At 39.3% G+C, this 21,556-nt stretch overlaps 1 protein-coding gene across 6 annotated transcripts in view; it reads right to left on the bottom strand.

Moving 5' to 3' along the window:
* dlg4a (discs, large homolog 4a (Drosophila)) overlaps positions 1–21,556 on the bottom strand; it is an 85,201-nt gene that overhangs the window by 36,211 nt on the left and 27,434 nt on the right. For 2 of the 6 annotated variants that reach the window (XM_042499120.2, XM_042499124.2), the window contains exons 1-2: positions 21,240–21,408; positions 7,064–7,225 (exon numbers count right to left, since the gene is read on the bottom strand). In XM_042499120.2, coding sequence (XP_042355054.1) covers positions 7,064–7,225; positions 21,240–21,341 — 264 coding nt within the window. In that variant the 5' untranslated portion in view covers positions 21,342–21,408. Of the gene's footprint in view, positions 1–7,063; positions 7,226–21,239; positions 21,410–21,556 lie in introns of those variants that run through there. The other 4 variants (XM_042499122.2, XM_042499121.2, XM_042499123.2 and 1 more) reach the window with 3 other exon arrangements.

The following is a 21,556-nucleotide window of genomic DNA, read 5'->3' as shown; positions in this document are numbered from 1 at the left end:
AAAACTCTATTAACTGTGTAAAACCAAAGGAAAACAGCTATTCACTGATAGAAATTACTTGCATAATTATGAGTCTTTAATGCACCTTTGTGAAACTCCTTTGAACAACCCCTCTATCAGCAATTAGTCCTCACCCACCAAAAGATACAACCTCTATGTTGCTTCCTTTTTGCTGATTTTCTTTCTGTGTTTAAATAGTGTAAAGTAAGAGAGCGAAAGACATTTTCTAAGAAAGTTTTCTTCATTCATGTTGTTACTTTCATTCATTTTTACGTGTATTTGGACTCTTTGACCCGTGCTTAAAAAGGCAACACAGAGGTGACATCTTTAATGGATGGATAAGGACTGATTGCTGATTGAAGGCTTGTGCAAAGGAGTTTCAACAGGTGCTAGCACTATTATGCAAGTAATTTCTATCAGCTGTGAGTAGATGTTGTCCTTTGGTTTAACACAGTTAGTTAGTGGGTCACTCTATGAGATCTGTGTTAACTGATTTGAAAAAGGGTGTGAAAAATTTGTGAAAATGTGAATTTGATGATGAAGATTGAGTGGATCCTAGTTTCATTAAGTGCATCTTATGCTTGTTCCCACTACACAAAAAAAACAAAAAACACCCGCTAGCATCTGGCTTTTTAATGCAACTGCAATGCGTACAATCGGCATTCACACCCAGGTCAAATGATTCTACAGTAGACACAGGTATTTATCGCCTCTCGCTCTGAACAACATTAATGGTAACAAAACACCTGGTGCTAATTTCAGGTCCTCAACTGGCAATATGTAATGACGCACCGCCGCTAATTACCATCGTTCTCCACCAGAGCATATATATATATATATATATATATATATATATATATATATATATATATATATATATATATATATATATATATATATATATAGAGAGAGAGAGAGAGAGAGAGAGAGAGAGAGAAAGAAAAGTAACCACTGTCCTTGTCATTGCATGGACACACCAAAACAACCCACCTATCAGCAACAGGTCTGTTTAAAAATTATTACATATCACCTCATTCAGAACTGAAACCCAGGCATTGTGTGGGCTGAGAATGTTTCATGCGTCATGTAATATGCACTGTCCTGTACTTGATGTACAGAACGTTTCCTGACACCATGCGCCTGAAAAGTAATCAGTCCTTTGGTCAACCATTTTGACAAGTAGTCAAACAAATTACAGTTTGTTCTAATAATATCCACATTATATTTGATGGACTTTAAACAATGTTTCCTGTTTATACCAGCAAACCGTGAATGCAATTTGAAAGCTCTGACACTTTGACTACAGTATCTTCTATATTTTTTCTTCTATTCATAAACAACCCTGTTTCCATTCCAATTTGGACCTTTGCTGAATTATACATTATATGTATGTATGTATGTATGTATGTATGTATTATATGTATAAGTGCTGCAGTCTAAAGCACTATTCAGTTCACACACAGGGCTAAACTTTAGTCTAGGACTGTGCATCTTCACTTAGGCTGGGGCACCAGGCCCCAAAATCACTATATCAGCTCCTGATGAAAATGAAAGCAGCAGAGTGCAGCTGGATGAGAGACGGAGCGAGGAGAGGATGCATCGTCGTTTCTGAAAATAATTCCATCTGAAGTCCGACTAAAACAATGATACTAAAACAAAGTCTTTTTAGAAGTCTGAAGAAGTCACTGCTAAACATTTAACTGTTCGGATGCTATGAGGAAATACTTGGGTGTTTGTCCTCCCTCTCTGGGCCGTGCTGTCAGTCTGCTGTGGTCTGTCAGTCAGCTGTGTGATCAGCCGTGTAATCAGCCAGGTGTGTTGTTTGTTGTTATTAGGCCTACTTGTTTTTGTCAGTGGTAGAAAATAGTAAAATTAATCTCTTGGGCTCAGTTACTTGGGTTTGGACAGGCATGTTGAACACAAATTTTCCTTTTTCATATATTGGGGCGGATGTGACCCCTGGTCCCCCTGTGGAGATTATGCGCACGGTAGAGGGGCTCTAAATTGGAAGAAATATGGGAGAAATGTGACGCTGAGAGGACACCCGGAGAGGGCAGTGAAAAATGGGAGCCTCCAGGGAAAATTGGAAGAGTTGGGAAGTTTGCATCTGCACAACGAACTTGGTTTCCATATGCAAACCTTACTAATGTTTAGGCCTGGCTGGCAAGCAAATACTTCCATCAGAATACACAGCCTTGACTGTCAAGACAGGCTTAATGAAACTTGGATCCACTTGATCTTCATCACCACCTTCTTGGCACAGTGCAAATCTTTTCTTGCAAGTATGTCAACACTTGTTCGCACCTTCTCTCAGTTAAGACAGAATTCATAGAGAGATCCAAAACTCTTTTGGATCAAACAAATGAAAACATCTTTTCACAGCTGATAGAAAATACTTGATTGCATGATTATGAATCTCAAAAGCATCTGTGTGAAACTCCTTTGCACAATCCTTCAATCAGCAACGAGTCCTCATCCACCTATAAAACCTGCCACCTCTGTGTTGCCACTTGTCACAGACATGGATTAAAGAGGCCATAGGTACATGAAAAATGAAAGATGAATGTATAAAAATGAATGCAATTTTTCTTTTGAAAATATCTTTGTTTTAACAGTATTTCAAAAAGGCATCTAAGAAATCGTGACAAGGTGCAGAGAGGAGCAGGCTTTGTTATCTCCCTTTGGCAGATACTTTGTGAAGCATCAAGAGATGGAACAGACATATAGCACAAATGAAAGCTGAACCGGTTCATATTGAGAGCTGTATTTTGTTGTTGTTGTTGAATTAATGTATACATTATCCACAACTTGTGTTGAGTAAAGGAAATATTTTCTTTTTTCTTTTTTTTTACCTTTAATGTTTTACAGGTGTACATAATACAGTGTGCGAATCAGTACGCGGTGGGCAGCCATGAATAAATGAATGTGTGGGAAACCCTGAAGATATTCAGAGAACAGTTCCCAAGAAAAGCAAACAGATGATGTTCATAGAAAAGATTTTTGAATATTCCACCACTTTTTTTGCCTCACAGCCACAAGCTCATTTTTTCTTTCCTTTTGAAACAGGTCACAAATACATGGTTTTATTTATCACAAAAAGTCGCAGTAATTTCCTAAAACAGCCGGGCGTTGTAGATATTAGCAGTCGTTTCTCAAACAAGATAGTAGCATGAAAATAATAGTGCGTTTGTAGGGGACTATTATCAGTTGCGGATTAATACACATTGTTGCTCTGGTGAGTATTTATGGAAGCAGGATAGTTTATGTGGTTTTGACAGTGACTCAGAACAAGTGTCAGTGCCCATGTTCATGATAATGAATGGACATGTCACCCAGTGTGAGTGTAGCTTATTAATATATTAGAATGGATGTCTTAACAGAAGTACAAGCTATATCTGCTTAAGCAATACTCGTTAGGTTGATTATTGGTGTTTTTATGGAATTTGTCAATATGAAAAATATAGAATATCTCCAGTCTTATCTTTTAATGATAGATATCTGGAGACTTCTTACATATAATCTTCTTACTTACAGTGTAATTATTACTTCGCATGAAATGATATTTCCTGTATCTTAACTCACAGATATTGAATTTCTGATACCACAAGCCTCTGGGGAATAACTGAATGAGTCACATAATGGACCTGAAACACTGGAGGGCACACGCCACATTTTCAATTTTCTCTTAAACAGACTTAAATGACCTCATAATGGTGGATTTTAGGGAAAGCAGAAAGTCTCCCTCCCCATCATTGTAATAAATGGTACACCCATCATCTGTGAATAACTACTGATCCCATGGCATGTGCTAGATGACAAACTCCACGGGGACAAAGGAAATTAATCACACCAGCAAGAAAGGTCAGAAAAGGATAGCACGTTTACCCTCTATAAAAGCAAACAATTACACTGTTTTACTGGCACTTTATCATGTCTGTTTTAAAAATTCAGAAACAGTTCAAAACAGTTACATACAGCACCTTTACAACATACCCAAAATGTGGTTTAACACAGACGGACACGTACCACCTTTCAGCTATCATCCACCAGCTGCAGCAGCTGCTGGATTCACGCTTTAGTCTGCCAGTGCAGCTCATACGACTCAACCAAATTATCGCTCGTGCTTTTCTCTTATTGCGTATTGTTCATTGAACAATCCCATTAAATGAAAACCGGTCGGTCAGCAGGTCGTTCTGTTCAAGCTGCAGTTTGTTCAGGTCCTTTTTATATGCAAGTAACCAGAGAGCAGTGAACACATAGACACAGAATCAGATTGTAATGCATAAAACAACTTTTGCTGATTACTGACATGCAGTACAGTGTGTTTCCTCACATTTTCCTCACATCTAGATTTCATTAACCTGTGTCAAGGCCTTTTAACACAGTGGACAACACAGACAAACAAATAACAAAAACAAGAAAAGCCCTGAAAATATGGAATATTCTTGATTTTGCACATTCAAACCTTTCACACCTGTGAACATTCACGTTACATGCATTACCCCGAAAACTAATGTTTTGTATTGTCACATAGTCAACATGTTTTTGCTACAATAAACCCCCTCATTTAATGACGCTCGTTTAATAATCTTGTGTGCATGATGCCAAATATTAAATTGTTTCTAGTGTCCCAGTATGACTGGAACAGATTTTCCAATGCCACTACTCCTCAATTTGACAGTGTTCCTAAACTGAGCACCCTCTCAGCAGCACCCGCGAGGCGAAATCTCCACGGCCTCCGCAGCTCATGCTAAACAGGCTCTGTATGATTTAAATATAGCAGTAGTAAAGCACAATAAGTCTCCTCTCTGCTCATTAAAAGAGAGCATTTTAATGGACATATCTGCTCCTCGGGGACTTCAGTGTACTCCCATGTGGGGAATAGAGAAGCACTTCTCCCCCCAGAGCAAATAAATACAGGAGCTCTTAAGTCTTAATAGCCAGGGAGGCTGTTAAATAACATGTGTGGGCATATGAGACGGATCGTTATTAAGTGCGCATTACGGCTTACACCTGCTTGCATTTGTAGCTACAATATGTATTTGTTAATGCACTCGAGGCAACCTGACTCCGCTCACAATCCTACTGATGTCAGCTGTATCTTTTGACTGTGTGTCCAGGAGTTCTTATGTTGTCTTTGTCAGCGTCTTTGTCACAGAGCTCTCACAGACATTTGTTTCTCTGCATTTGTAAGATATTTGTCAGAAATAAATACTGCAAATAAGCAGTGTCTGTGCTGGGAGCTGTTGTGATTGTGTAATTAGTGTGCACACAGTTCTGGATTACTCTTTCCACTTCAAAAGTCTTCTCCCAGTAAATGTAAGATCAGTCTAATGTGATCATGAAATGAATCACAGGCATCAATCAGTTCCTATTTGTTTTGTTCCCGGAACAACACAAGCCAGGCAAGGTATTTGTTGTGATAATTTTTCCTCTACAAAACTAATAAAGACAGATTGGATTTGATTTTAGATTTCAAAGTGTAAATTGAAATCATTATTGCTTTACATCATACATTACAGTCTATTAGGACAAAGTCATTGCTGAGTGCATCCTGAAATGGGAAATCCTGAAATCACATTACTCAGTCTTGAATGCATCGCATGTCCACTTGCACTTAGATTTTCATGTTGTTAAGTTCTGATATCAAATTGCACCATATGCACATTCGTGTAGGTGTAAAGTTAATCTGACGACTGTGTTACCTCATAAATACATTAAATTCCCATTAAAGTATCTGTGTTGCAGGAATTCAAAACAGACAACGAATCATTTTAAGTTCAGGTTATGATAGATTACATTCTGTAATGAGCTAAATGGCGTGTGTGTGAGGGAAATAAAATTATATTACGCATAATATAATTTAATATTTAATATAATTTTTAACAAGCATTACAGCATGTTATGTCTTTAAATGAAGCTAATTAGAATAAGGAAAACCATGTTACCATGGTTATATTTCTGTCTTATGATTTTAGATGCAGTATTTCTATAATATTAATTCACTTTAATTTGTGTGTTTTAATGTAGCTTTTACAGTAGCTACATTTAGTATAATTTCAGTGTTTTTGATCTGATTGCCTCACATAAAAATGTCATAATTTAATACAGTTTAATACATTCTGATCTATGGCTGAGCAAGGGTAACGTGCAACACTTTCTGAACCATGTTACAATATCTTCACCTTTGAGAGGAAATGAATATTCTTGCACACTAACAGGCCTTACAGGACTCACTTGCTCTGTGACCATCTCAGCCCATGCTCTGAGTGCACATTTATGCTTTATATGAAGACCTGCATGCACCTTTGAAAGAATGCAGAACAAAATTTAATTATTTTGATTTGATAAAAATTTGATGTTGTACTGAGTCAGTATGGGCTAATTTTATTTCTAAAGCTTGTAAAATTAGGCAAATTAGACAGAATAATATATGAATACCAAATGAGGTCAATGATACATTTTAAGTATGAAGACATGCAGAATATAATTATGTTTTCTTACAATTTTTATTATTAGTCTCACACCTATGTACGTGAAAATTGATAGTCAGCCTTGAATGCCTGTTTGGGCATCTGTTGATGCCAGATACTAAATTGATATCAGAATACAATGCCTCCATCTGAGTAGATTTAAATATCTAAATATCAGTTTATTTTAGCAACTATTTATCTGTACATATTGTTCGGTGTAACGTTATGATATTTAATTTTTGAGAATTTATCAGCAGTCAGTTAAAAGAAATTCTAGCTACGGTTATAGTTGTAACAGTAGTAGAAGGATCATAGAAGTCATTTTTGAAGTTAGGCTCTCGTAGCGTTAAATTTGGGTTTATTTTTCAGATTATGGTTTTGCCAGTTTATCAAAAATGCGATGAGACGACCTATTCTGAGGTGAGGCCATGCAACAGGCACACAACAATCTGAGTGACAAAGGATGTAATTGCCCCCGCGCAAAATACCAAATTTTTAGGGAGTCCCTGGGCCTGACAGCAGAGTGTGTTGTGCTTTAGTCTATTGTTATTTATTGATCAACATCATGCATGAATGAGTGTGTGTCCTACCTTGACAGGGGAGATATGTGTGTGTGGTGTGTAGCCATGTATGGCCTCCATGGCAGCGAGGTTCTTGTCACTCATGTGAAGCATCTCGGCACTTTTCCCTGGAGCCAGATGTGCTGGACTGTGCTCCAAGGGGGGCGTCTCCTCATCCTGGTACCTGTACTTCTGCACACACACAGACAGAAAAAAGTCATTAGTCCTAACAAGTCTCGAGTAATTAGCAGCTATTGACTGAGCATATTTTATTAAAAAAACTTAATCATAAATAGAATCCACTGTAACCTTTCACTGATGTTATCCTTTAAACACAGTGGTGTAAATGTCAAAGTCCCCTCACAGAGCTGTATTTTCATCACAGTGACGTCTGTAGCCAAATGTGGGCAATCTATATGCAAATCTTGTATATCATATAACATGTGTGACGCCTACAAGTGTAAAGTGAAGGCACCGTAGAGGCCTCACAATATTGCCATTGTGCATTGAGCAAAGTGATCGTCCCCCACAACCACATGGAGCAACCAGATCCATGACTCATAGAGGCTCTACACTAGCAGATCATGCAGCTTCTTCCTAGTAGCCTTACTCCCCTACCGATAACCCACACCTGGGCAGCCTGCCAGCAGCCCACTGTGTTAGCCACACATGGTAGGTTTCATTCTAGGCGTGATGACACAAAATCTGCACACAGCGTTTTCCATCACAAACCCATCAGAAGGTGTGGAGCATCACAGTGGAGACCTGCCACACTGTTCTCTGGGTTAGCGCTTGTGTTTCTGCCACAAATCCGTACACCCTCCTGAAGCCCCTCAGGCTCACAATATGCTCTGCTGCACTGCAGATGTGAGGCGGCCCATTCTGAAAACAGAGAAATGTGGAGGGATCATCTGAATTTTGGCTGATGGCCTGATGGCCAGCTCTGCCACTCTCTCTTTTCTGTTTTTTTCCTTCCTTTTTTTTTTTTGGGAGGCAGACGGAGAGGGAGGTGCATCACCGAGCCGTGTCTCAGACAGGCTGCCTAGCAACCAGAGCAGAGCAGAGATTGCAGTGCCACAGTTGGGGCTGCCAGCATCGGTCCTGGATCACATTACACTGAGACAGCAAGAAAGAGAGGGAGTGAAATAGAGATGAAGATAAAGGAGAATGTGAAGGGGGATGGGTAAAAATGAAAAAAAAAAAAGTGAGACTGTCCGTAAAAGAGAGCAGAAAACAGCAGCATGGAGGTGAACCAGAGACAAATTAAATAGCTTTTGATAGAACTGTCCCATAATTACAGGTTTATCAGCAGGAAGTGATTGATTTATCATTATTAAGCAGAGGCAGACACATTATTGTATACAGATTAAATGTTATGTAACTGTGTACCACCAGGTACCTATATACAGTGTAATGCAGAACTGAGCTGTTTGATGAATTAATCTAAACCCTGTCTATATCAATGGACTCTACAAAGGAGGATTTGTACTGAAAAAGAGGAAAAATAATTTAAAACTTTGAAAAATTCAAGGTAGCCTTGAGCAGTTTGTCTCCACTGTCCCCCCATTCCCTTTAAGACCAACATTCATCCTGCCATTTTGCCTTCTGTCCCACTGGTGGGGGATGTGACAGTCGAGGCACGTTACAAAGTGTCCTTCTGGAGAGGGGTGTAGGTACATTTCCTCCAACCAGTAAACTGTTTGAGTATTGCCCAGTGTAGCACAATATCACAACGTAACTGTCTAAAATACAAACAATTTGCCCAAGATTAATTTATTTTGAGGTTTATAATGACGTATAATAAATCCAATCTTCCCTTAAATGCTGCTTTTGGTATGAGAAGCCAAATTATGGCAAGTGCAAACACTATGGATTACTGTTAAGTTAAAAGAGCATTTTTGCAAACACGAGAAGCAAATTCTGCTCAGTCAATAAAAGGACACTTAACTCCTGGGGTATTATTAAGCTTCATCACAGTTTTCCAGCTAGTTAGTTACTCATCATTGCAGTGCACCTGGTGTTCCAGATATCAATCAGTCCCTGATTAGATGGCTAAAATGAAAAACAGGTAATTCAGAGTCATCAGCACAAAGATGGTTAACTCCAGCTCGAGACAATGACACCTTAACATTTACCTTTTAGATGAGTGCAGCAGCAGTTAGCATTTTAACGAGCCATACGTTTTAACACAGATCGATACCTGCAGCATTTTACGTAAGCGTCTTTCACACGAATTGACTCACCAGGAAAGATTATCTGATTGTTATAGGTAAAGGGCCTTTCAGTGTGAGATACCCACATTTGAATTCAGCACACATGCTTACATCAGCACTAGTGTAAGATGACAAAAATTGCTTTGTTACAATGTATTGTTGCAGCACAGGTAAAAAGCAAGTTAACAGAATTCCCATTAAAAAAAAAACAAAACGGATCGAATCCCTTTATGTTATTCCTGTTAGACTTATGCACTTGATCCTGGTAGCGATAATGTGTAATTATCTCACAGGTCCAATATTGCTGCTCAATTATGGCAAAAATCATAACCACAATTATTTTGATCCGTGTTGAGGTCCTGATTATTTAACATGATTACTGATTGACCTTGGAAAAATCTTAATTTATTTAAGTTTTAAATAACTTGTCTTTTTAACAGTGGGCTTTCTTGAACTTTGAATTGCATTTAACTGAAAAAAGGAAAAAAGAGATAAATGAATAAAATAAATATACCATATAAATATACAAAAAAAAAAAAACAAAGCACAAGAGGAGAGAGAGAGACCCCATGCTAGCACCAGGGCCGTGGACTGTGATTACTCTGAGCAGCATGCATGGAATAAATAAGAATATAATTCATTCAAATATATTTACCGCTTTTCCCTAATGGTCTGATTAGTCAAGAAATTTAGAGGTTGTTGAGGTCGTGGTCATTTTTAGAGGTCGCTAGGTCTGAAAAGTCACTAAATCTCATGAGAAAGTTGCCAGGTTGGCAACACGGATCACACAGCTGTAAAGGGGTATGCTGGATTTGCAACACAAGACAAAACAAGAGCATCACTGCAAAACAATGCAGCACAATAATCGTTTCTTGATTGTATTGTTTTGATAGTCATTGGAAGCTAAAATCATAATTGGAAATAAAATTTGATTAACCGCCCAGCCCTAGCAATAATTTTCTTTGTACTATTCTATTCAATATTGTTCCATGTTTTTAATTTTGAAACAATGACGTATGCCTGCAATATGCAGTACACTCTCATTTACTGTTTGTATGATTTTAAGCTTTACAAATACACATCCTGACTATTGTCATACATTATTTGACTTAATCCCCATAGAACCCCTAAGTATTATACTACCACAATTAAAGACAGTATTAAATTCTTTTAAGTATTAATGTCTTTCACACAATTGAAAGAGTTTCCTTCTCTGTGTAATGAGAGCTGTGTCTTTTATTAACATAGTGAACTGAGGCAGAAATACAATTTGGGCCCAGCTGGTATATGGGAATAAGTTGGCAGTATATATAAGTAGAAAGGCAAATAAAACAGGATAAATCATTTTCTACTGTTATCATAGATAATATGCACTTCTGTGTCCACTATTATATTAATACAGAGCTGGATTAATACATGCAAGACAAACATAATATGATACTGCATAACATTTGCTTTAATAATATCTGTTTTAATACACATAATTGGACACCTTGTCAATAGATTTTGTTTTTCCGAGGTTCTTTTCTCACAAGCAGCTAGGTTTATAACAGCAATTAAAATCTAACTGTACAAACAGCCCTCTAAATTACCACTGCAACAAAATACCCCTGGGTTTCCTCTGCTTTATTGTACCAGTATATCATTATGGAAGGAATCCAGTACATCTTTAAGTAATTACTCAGTTGTATAGGTCAATATGAGCAGAGTCTAACAGTTTGCAGCTGCATTAGTTTGCCCCCCTGTACTACAACCAGACTTGCACACTGAGTGGCTGAATAAGCCGTTTCTTTAATGGTTAAACGAGTTAATGTAATGTGGAGCAAATGTCAAATTCTATCTACCATCATCTCAGTTTGAAATTCAAGGACCAAGCTTGAGCTTTTAAATTACTGTATATTAGGTATCATGATGAAAGCTAACCTCACCTCTCAGGCATATAATTTTCAAGAAACTCAGACTGCAATTGCATTTGACGTGTGAGGTGCTACAGGAACCATGAGAAGCTCTTCAGGTGTAAATTAAAGGGGGCAACTCCCCACTGCGTTTTCACAGAATTTAAGCTTTTGCGAGTTCATCTATTTGCATTTTCTTCAATGATGATTAATCCATTTTTTCCCAAGATTTGGATTAATATTAACATTTGCTGCTGTGATGAACTCAGAAGGATTTTGTGCTGAGTGCTAAGTCTCTGTGATGCTTTGCAGTGCTGTCAGAATGAACCATGGAATTTAGTTGTGTGCAGTACAATGCATTTCAGTGAAGTAAATCTGGACAGGTTATGTGCTTGAATTCAACAGAATATGAATCAGTCAACAAGATGTTTAAATTATGTCTTAACAATTTAGAAAAGAGAAAAAGACATACATTTTTTCCTGTTCAGACAACTGCTGATGATACATTGTCTGAAATCAAACAGCTTGGTTTCATGAATAATTATCCATTATACGCAAACCATAGTGACTTGCAGTTTTTCATACTAAGTGCCTGACAGTTCTATTAGAGTTTAATATATGGCTGACCGGTGTCTCACCTTCAATATTTTACCGTCTGCTGCTTTTTGTACCTTTTGATTTCACCTCATGTTGTTAGAACTTCATACTTGCTTCTTAAAGGCTAAGCTCCTATTAGCTCAATATTTTTCCACCTGGACCCTATTTTCCCATGTTTTTGTGTCTAAGTGACTAATAGGAACAACAGTTTTTGAAATTGGTCTAGCATTAAGTGAGACCACTTCATACAGCTGGCAGAAGGCTGCAATGTAACTACTTGGGATATGTTTACACTGTCAATTTACGTCCACTAAAAATGATTGTTTTTGCAAATGATAGCTCAGCTTGTTATTGTAAGTGTCTGACAACTTGTTTGTTAAAAGAGTAAGATCCTTTTTGTGTAACCGGGACCAGCCTTGAAATCACTATTGCCAAACCCACTAAACTCTATTAACATAAACAGTATTTTAAGCCTGGGTGGAGTCAGCAAATTTTCACATAAATTAGTGAATTATGGGATTATTGCAACCAAAACTAGAGTTGATGATTGTTGGAACAGTGGAAAGAAGAACCAAGACAATTTTGTGAGTTTTATTTTATTTCTTTACTTTACTTTTAATTGAGTGTGTTTATTACAGTTTATTTACATGGAATCTGGTGGGTTTGGTTATAGCAATATTGGGGCTTTCACTGGTTAAACAAAAAGGTCTTTCACTTTAGGGATCCTTTCTTTTATGCTGTCAGACACTAGAGTAACAATCTGAGCCTGTTAGTGGCAACACAAGCACTTTTAGTGAACATACATTGACGGTCCACAAATGCCCCGAGTGTTACATTGCAGCCGATTTCCTTGCTGTTGGCAACAGCCCCTCACTTAGTACTGGACCAGTTTCAAAAAATGGTTTTGCCATTAGTCACTTACACACAAAACATGGGAAAATAGGATCCAAGTTTAAAAATAGCGAACGTGCCCTTTAATAACGTGCTCATCAGTCATTATTATAGTGCAATCAGTAGACATAATAATCACAAAATACTTGCTGAGAGACATTTTTTAAAACGTATATAACACTGGTTTTTACAGTGACCCAGGCTCTTCTTTCGTTCATTCATCAGTAGAAATAATTTACCTTCCTACGCATATTTTATGTAGGCCAGGACACCTGCTGGAAGTTAGTAGAGCAAACCCTCACACCCACCCACCAGCACCTATAAAGCAGCCACACTTAAGCTGAATCCTTGTAGACTTTATCAGCCTGGCGATATGTAAGAAAAAGACACATTAGCTCCACCACATCCTCGCTCATTGTCACTTTGAGAGAGAACAGTGTTTGCCTCTGATGGTCATCTGACCTTTTTTTTTCTCATTATGTCCATCAAAACCCAGTCATTGTTGCCTTCTCAGTTGATTTTCACTCCCAAGCGTCTTCTCAAGTGCCAAACCCCAAACACAGCTTTCATCTCATTTGCATTATCACAATTGCGGTTGCCAGCCAACACCTACCAGTACAACTGTTTTGTTTTTTTTTTTCATGTACATGTAAGCCTCAGAAGACAGAAAATTCACTTATCTTCTGCCAGTGCTAACTCGAGACTATTCTCCAAGGTGTTTCAGCACAACACTTTGACAAGTGTTAGTATCCTGTAGCTATGTATGCTGCAGCAACAACAACAGACTTTACATTTACCGTGGGGGCAGGACGCTTAAAGCTGCACCAGGAAGGATTTTAATGTAAGAATCCCAACCAGCCTAAATCAAAAACTAGGGCTGCAACAAAGAGGAGCCTCTTATCCCCCCATGGAGACGCTCTAGATTCACCCACTTTGCCCACAATGCAAGTCTGCTGTTAGGTGTAGTTACTCCAGTTTTTTTGTAATGCTGAAAATTAAAAGCTTCTATTTGAACACGTCAACAACAGAAAGATGGCTTTCTAAGAGTGTAGACTATTAGCCCCCAAAAAGAGCAGCATGAGTACAAATGCTATGTGCAGATGATTCTTGAATGCAGAGAAGCTCCTGGGCTGCAGAGTTAAGGTGTTTCATATTGAGCATCACCTCAACTGCATTATGGTCCCACAGGGAGTTAACCTCAGCGCCCACTCTGCCCAGTATAGCACTATTCAAATTGCCCTACTAAATCTTTGATCAGACATGTAAAAATACTTCCCGCGGTGCATGTTGCGAAGCTCATTACTGTCCAAACAAACTTAAGGCTTTCTCTAAAAATAAAAATAAAATCCCTAAAGTGCTCTTGGGCTTTCTTCACCACAAGAAGGCTTATGTTACTACCGTGAAACAGGAAAAGTCATAAAAAATATATGAAGAAAACAGTTGGGTTTTTTTCACTCCCCAGATACATGCTCAGCACTGTTTTAGAAACATTTAGTCGTCCGTACATTTCAGCCTTTAATATTCACTTGTTAATTCATGCTAATCTATGCCAAATTAATGAGATTCTGAATCTCATTTCTGTGGGATGATTCATCATTGATAAGACCCACACAGATGTATCATCCTCAAATTTAATAATCAAATTAGAGTCATAGATACAGTAAATGGTGCCATAGTGGGTGCTTGGCTGCAGTGCTTCTGCTGAGGGGAGTCTGTGTGTGTGTGTGTGTGTGTGTGTGTGTGGGGGGTCTTGTCTGTCTGGGGTCTATTTTAACTTCGTGCAAAGGGATGTCTTTAATTTGCTTCTTTTGTCCAACCAACAGTCCCAAACACAGAGTCTTAATTTACATTCATAAAAGCAATAAATAAACTCACATTTATGAATATGGAACCAGTTGTTTCATTTTTTACCTAAAAAAGACTGAAAACATTAATTGATTATGAAAACAGTTGCTGATAAAATTTCTCTTGATTGAGTAATTGACTAAAGGCCATTGCACACAAAATTTACATGTTTTTTTTTTTTTCAACAAGATTATTTTTTGGGGCATATTTAGCTTTTATTGTTAGGATGGCCAGAGATTGACAAGAGGTTTGGAGACAGAAGGGGGATTAAATGCAGCAAAGGATCATGGGCCGGAATTGAACCCGAACTGCTGCAAAGGACTCTGCCTATATGGATGCACACTCTACCAGGTGTGCTAGAGGTCGCCCCAAATTGGTACTTTTGTCCAAAATTGTTAAACATTTAAAAAATAAACATGTCCTCATGTTGTGTCTATCATGTTTTTTCGCATCCGTCAACTGTAATCCGTAATCTGCAGGACACTTGACATTACATCCACGACAAGAGAGAAAAAGCGGTGAACAGAATCATTTCAGAACTCAGACAGCCTGCATTTAACAGGTCAGATAGTAATATCCAGGTGGATTATGATGACTAAGAGGCGGATGTGGACCGCAAAGAGGGAGCGACAGTGTGGAGACAGAGAGGGGGGACAGGTCAGCCCCTTCAGTTAGCCACAGTGCCAAATACAAGACACGGGGACCATGTTGTGACAGCCAGTGAGGTACCTCCAGTAAAGACAAGCAAGCGCAAGTGTGTCTTTCCATTTTGTCTGGTATTGTGAATATGCACAACAAATAGAACAATCAAGCCATTGCACTCAGTGTGCAAGGTTTCTGTGAGTAACGAGTTTTTATCAGATTTTTAAAAAATGCACGTGAGAAATACAGACTTGGTGTGCAAAGGCCTTGAAGTGATTTCGCTAATTTTCAAACATCTAACCAATGACTGGATATCCCTTCTCCCCCCTTTCGTCCTTTTCCTCTTTTTTTCTCTGGTCACGTAGCACCAATTTATGAAAGTATTTACATCTTTCTACTGCAGACACTGCCTAATTTTATGTGAGGGCCTTCTTTTTATCTGTGAAATACTTCTTTAATTGTTGCAGCTCTAGATGTCATAACAAATCAGCAGAAACATCAGGGCAATGAACACAAATAGGCTAATTAGCTCAAAAGAACAAATTCGAATGCTACATCATTTTGCAGTTTACTGCTCAGGTGAAACCTATTTCCCTTAATTTTCCTCACTGGTCTCACACAAAGCTCAGTAATCTTCATCATTTTAATCCCCTCCCCCTCTGCCTACAGGAGCATGCACAGCACACACCATTTTTTATGCTGAGTGCATACATTTTTATGTATGTTGCACTTGTAGTGGGGGATTGTGGCGTTAACCCTCCCCCAGCCCTCTGTTTTCTCCGCACACACACACAAACATGCAAGTGGAGGCCATGTTAACACAGCTCTGTGAGACTGGTTAATGGTTTTCACTAGAAACAAACATGTGCAACAACAGCAGCAGTGGCTGTTTTTCTTTAATTCAATCACGAGTAGCTTGCAAAAACAAGTCTAAAACAGCTTTCTGATGAAGTAGTTTATAGTTTAAACAGTCTCTTTACCGCTGTTAGCAAACAACCTTGAAAAAAATTGGCTCTCCATGCAATAAACAGACAAATTAGATGTTTATCTTAAGCACGAGTGAGAAATTTGTCTAAATACAAACAATATAGCCCACTCCTCAAATCAGAATGAAACATAGCAACAGCAAAGTAAGAATTTTCTTCAGTAAAACTAAGTAGCAAATGACACTGAAGTTTTGACATTTGTTTAAGGAAGATGGATTTAAGTTAATCTTACTTAATCCTGATGAATGCTGTTAACACATTTTTTTTTTAAGTGAAGACAAATGCAACGTTTGAGTGCACATCACTTCATAGATTTAAGTTCAAATAAGTGAATAGATGAAGCGATATTAACTTGAGCTTCTTGGACTCAGTTATTTATTTTTTTAAGTTAAATTTGTTTGAGTTAAACTAATATGGTTTAAGCTCGCTATTAGCAGTAGCTAGCAAGCAAAGTATGTACCAAACGTGTGTGGGCGTGTGTCTGTGTGTGAGTTTGACTCCAGCTCAGATTCTGACTGATCTCACAACTCACTTGAACTTTCTTTCCCTCGAATCTTTATATTTTTACTTCTTGTTTCTGTATGCTCATGAAGCAGATCCATAAAGCCCCGAGTAACCACAAATTTCTTTTTGCTCAACTCGAAATGTTTTCAAACCACGTGGACGCGTCTTTGACTCGCCCATTTACATCTTTTCTGTGCACTTAACATGCAGTCACTCTGCATCTAATATTCTGAGTTCTAAGTCTGAACACACCTTTAGAGGTTATTTCCGAATTTCTGAATTCTGTGAAGGCTGACGTCATGGAGGTTAAGGCAGTTGAATTGTGTCTGTGTGCTGCACTTGAGGCTGAATTTCATTTCAAATGTTGATGATGCACATCGATGCCAGGTGCTTAGTGAGGTGGGTTTTTAATATATTATGTCCTTGTATGTAAACTGATAATCAAGATGAATTTAAGATTTCTGTGACGAACACTGGCTGTAAAAGGGGCCCATTTGCTATTCAGGTAGTCCACCGCAATTTCTCCAGCGCTGATCTGCTCAACTGAAGGTTTTTAGTGGCGAGCCATATAACTAGGCAACCCTTCTCGATATAATGTGCAGATTTAAATCTAGTGATCTTGACATTTGTAAAGGATCATGCTGGCATGATTGAATGTTTGAGTTCTTTCACATAAGCCCTGCAGAAAACCCATACGTATGTTCAACCCATCAGTAAGACACTGTTTACTTTGATGAGCAACATCTTTCTCTACCTGTCTAGCCATTTCCACACAGTGAGTGTGCTACTTACGCCTACAATCTGCACACCCATTGCTCACACAACACCAGCTGCAGTATTAGATGGCAGATAAGCCTGGAAGAGCAAGTTAGCAAGGTAGAGACGACCCTGAAAGCTTCAATCTTAAACCTGAACAGAGCATTAGCAAATATCTGCTGCCGCACATCATTGCCGCCGCCGCATCTCCCCGAGCTTACTGTCAGAGCTGAGCCTCGCTGCTCTTTATAAAGGAAGATGGCACAAACAGCAGGATAAAATAGGTCAGATCCATAGGAGGAAATCTGTGTTTGCAAAGCTATAAAAACAGTTACAGTAAGGACGTCAAATGTAAAACCAGCGCCTCACACACATGGACCACACAGTGCAGTGCACCAAAACCACTGCTTTGATATCACCTGCTGATATTTTCCACATCATTACTCTTGATCATTCGATTGTTCGGCTGGTAATGAGTGACAGCAGGTCGTTTCCCTGTCCATTTTCCAGTAAAGACGTCTGAGAATCGATCCTCAGGGTGAGGTGATGATCGATCGAGATGAAGGCACACTGATCCCTGAGTCGTAAATCATTTATTACATTAATACTCATTTTCCATTTAAACTCTGTCCTTTGGCGAGTTTACATTGTGCGGCCTTCGATATAAGCACTGCACTGAATAGTAGCTTAAAGACAAACTTCCACGAGGCAGTCAGTCTTGATTAAATGCTGTGAGGCCATCAATGAGCATTAAGCATAAAAGAGCACATTAAAGCACTGCTGAACGCTTCCAACCACATAAAGAGCCTTATAATTAAGATACTGAATTAAAGATGACTGAGAGGCTCAGCACTGGGCTTTGTTTAAGAAAGGTTATGCAAACAAATAACCTTGGAACATCACCTCAGGAAATGACCAGTCATGTGGTAGCTATTGTTACATAGATGTTTGGCAAACACATGGCAGTCCTGGATAATAAAACCAAAGAGGTAAAGCTGTAGATGTATAGGAAAACAGGGACAGGATATAGAGGAGCAGTAAAAGCACATCCCTGCTGCAATATACTGTACATCCCAAAAGATCTGGCCAAATAAAATCCCAGCGATAACAAGCCACCACGAGGCTGCAACAGACTGGATGCAAGCTGTTCGGGGGCTACTGAACCTGCTGGAAATATGTACAGAGCAGGTATTTGGGCATGTTGAGGGGATTTTATGACACTAGATAAAATCCCAGTGTTGACGTGCGGATGAAAGAACAGAGTCTAATCTTCAATCTTTGGATGATTGGCATGTTTGGCATAGAGGGACGTAATTATGGCAACAGTTAAAGAATAAAGTTTTATATTAAAAAAAGATAAAATACTTAAGCTGAGAAGAGATGAATCCCATTATTATATGACAGCAACCCAGTCGACAGAAAAAAATGCCTGCATTTTACATTTCTGCAAACCATGAATATGTTACAGTTACACATTCTTTCGCAGCAGATACATTCAGAGCGCTGTGTCGAAAATGGGGTAAAATTAGTTGCCTAGATTAGGTGGCATAAACGCTGCTGGAAAATGGCACAATCTGCCACTTTAAAACAGAAAGGTTCAGTAAAAAAAACAAAACACTAGGGCTGTACCGGACTCAGAATGATGCCAGTGAAATTTGATTTGGCTGTTCAATACGAATATTCAACGTTTCATTTTGTTTCCCATATTAAGTTTTAAAGTCTGAACAGGCTCTGTGGACCCATCAGTTTGACAGCGGCATTCACATAATATAGTAACCAAGTTAATGGCGCGAACAACGGGTTGTAAATGTGCAACAACATTTTTGCAGACACTAAATATCAACAAAAGCCAGAGACTGCAGCGTAATAACATGCCGTGAGCAAGTGCCGCTGCCTGCATGTCCACAGCTGCAAAGAGTAGCGTGACAGTCAAGAGCACTTACTCCACAGCAAAATCTGGTGACAAAGCATCCCCAGAAGTACACTGCAGAGGAAAAAATGACTGCTTGACTGCTCTCCAACTGATGATTTGAGCCTTTGACTTCTAGGGGCAGCCCTGAAAAACACCCAGGTTCAGTGCCACAAACTCAGTTGGGAAATGCCACAATGTGCTGCTAAAAACATCCAGGTTCTGTGTCAAAACCACCAGTGAAAAACGCTGTGAAGGGACACCATAAAACAACCAGTGTTGTTGTTTGTTGGTCTCGAAAAGTGATCTGTAGCTTGCCAGCGTCCCGCCTCATGCCATCCATCATCCCCTCCACCTCCCAATGGCAAAATCAGCTCACTTTAGAAACGTGTCTGTGATGGGTACGAAATGTACAGATGTAACATATCTGAGGTTTGCATAAACGTACAGTGTGAACATGTTCTTCTTTAGATCTTTACATACTGCAAACCAAGCACAATTCATTTTAACTGAGTATAGGTAATCCCATTGTGAAATGTACTCTTATTACACGTTTGCGATGAAGTTACATTTCACTGGTTGGTCATGATGAAATCAGCTTGAGTTTGTGAGAGGAGCATTTCAAAACGTTTTCCACAAAGAAGGTGTTGAGTCTCAGATGGAGATACATTGAAAGATATGAGCCAGTAGGGAGTGAGGCGGGGGGCACACTTGGGATTATCTGTGCTGGTAATACTCAACACTGAGCACAGCAGGACCTCCCTTTCAGGAACCCACAAAGCAAACACCCACATTAATTTGCCCAGCGGTGTCTCACAAATATAGAAATTGTTCTTGTCTACCAGACTTGATGTAAAAATAATCACGATAAATGAAATACAAAAAAAAAGAAAAATCCACCTAGTTCATAGCTCATGACAGAGTGAATACTAGCAACAAGGACAGAACACAAACCAAAATGTCGGAACTGAATCCGCAAACAAATTATTTGGAGCTCTGTACACATGTACACATCACTTTGGCAAGCGTAGGGACAATGCCTGGACAGAGCGGACCAGTGTAGCGAGATTTGGCTTCAAAACGCCAACAGATTAGAGTGCCATGTGGAGGGAAACTCTGAGCTGGCTGCCATACTGGAAACACCTGAACCTGGCAGGGAGGGGGGGAATTGGGGATGTGATGGACAATCAGTGAATGAGTAAATGACTGTGCTTTCTCTTTGGATAGAAAAAGGCATACTGCAAACACACAGCTAAACATACTGTAATAGCCTGTTCTTTGTTGATAACAGGCGCCTGGCTCTGATTCATCAGTGGGCTGCAGCAGGGCCACTGTTCATGTTACCTGATTTCAAGCCTGTCTCTTGGTGTACAGTTTCTCTAATGATGAATGATTTTCAAGTGGCCCTGAGCAATAAAGCACATTTCCCAAGGTCAAAAGCATGCCATACAATTTGCTTTGCTGGGATGTAAATTTAAATGTGAACCAATCAGCATGGTGAACCATATGATGAGCGCTAACATAACCTGCTCTGCCTATAAGGAGACTGATAGTGATTGATGCTTCATTCATTCATATCAGTAAATATTTATGGTAAAAAATAAAAAAAAATACAGTAAACAAAACACCAAACACAACCATGCCTGCCAAGGATGCTGCCTGTTCTGTGTAAATGGAAATCGGCCATCTATGCAGCGACCACGCGGTGATGTAAAGGTAATATGGTGTGAATACGCTGGCACCTGCAAGCATATGGACAAGAGAGGAAGCCGTAGGTGAGTGTGATCACTGCACTAATTACTCTGTGTAATGAGAAAAGCGCGCTTCATCTGAACTGGCACAAACCCAAAACGCGCAAAATCTTCCAGAGGCCTTTTATTTGTAACATATTCATAAACTAAATATCCAGATCTCGATCACAGCCGCTGCTGCAACCATCCGCCGCTCGCTTGCACCCCCCAGGCTTACCTTGCACCCGAACATGAGAGAGAGCGTCCGGTTGCTGCAGATGACCTTACACTGGCACATGACCGGCGAGAGACACTTTAAATTCCTGACAGGCAGAGACATCAGTCCAAAGCCTCGCACCAGACAGACAGCACAGACCACAGCTCGTCGGTCCGCCGCCACTCACTCACAGCCGCGATACAGTTGGAGGAGAGCCGCGGAAGCTGAGAGGGGAGGAGGAGGGGTCGGTGATGCCCGGTTAACAGGCGGGCTGCCCGGTTTAAATGTGACCGTGGCCGTTCTCGGGTCCAGTCGTGTTATGGAACTTAAAATTATGC

Source organism: Plectropomus leopardus, chromosome 15 (assembly GCF_026936395.1).
Source record: "Plectropomus leopardus strain MGB_pleo_1.0 chromosome 15, ASM2693639v1, whole genome shotgun sequence".
Taxonomy (NCBI): domain Eukaryota; kingdom Metazoa; phylum Chordata; class Actinopteri; order Perciformes; family Serranidae; genus Plectropomus; species Plectropomus leopardus.
Note: the sequence above shows the minus strand (reverse complement) of the source record. Positions and strands in the feature narration are given on the sequence as shown.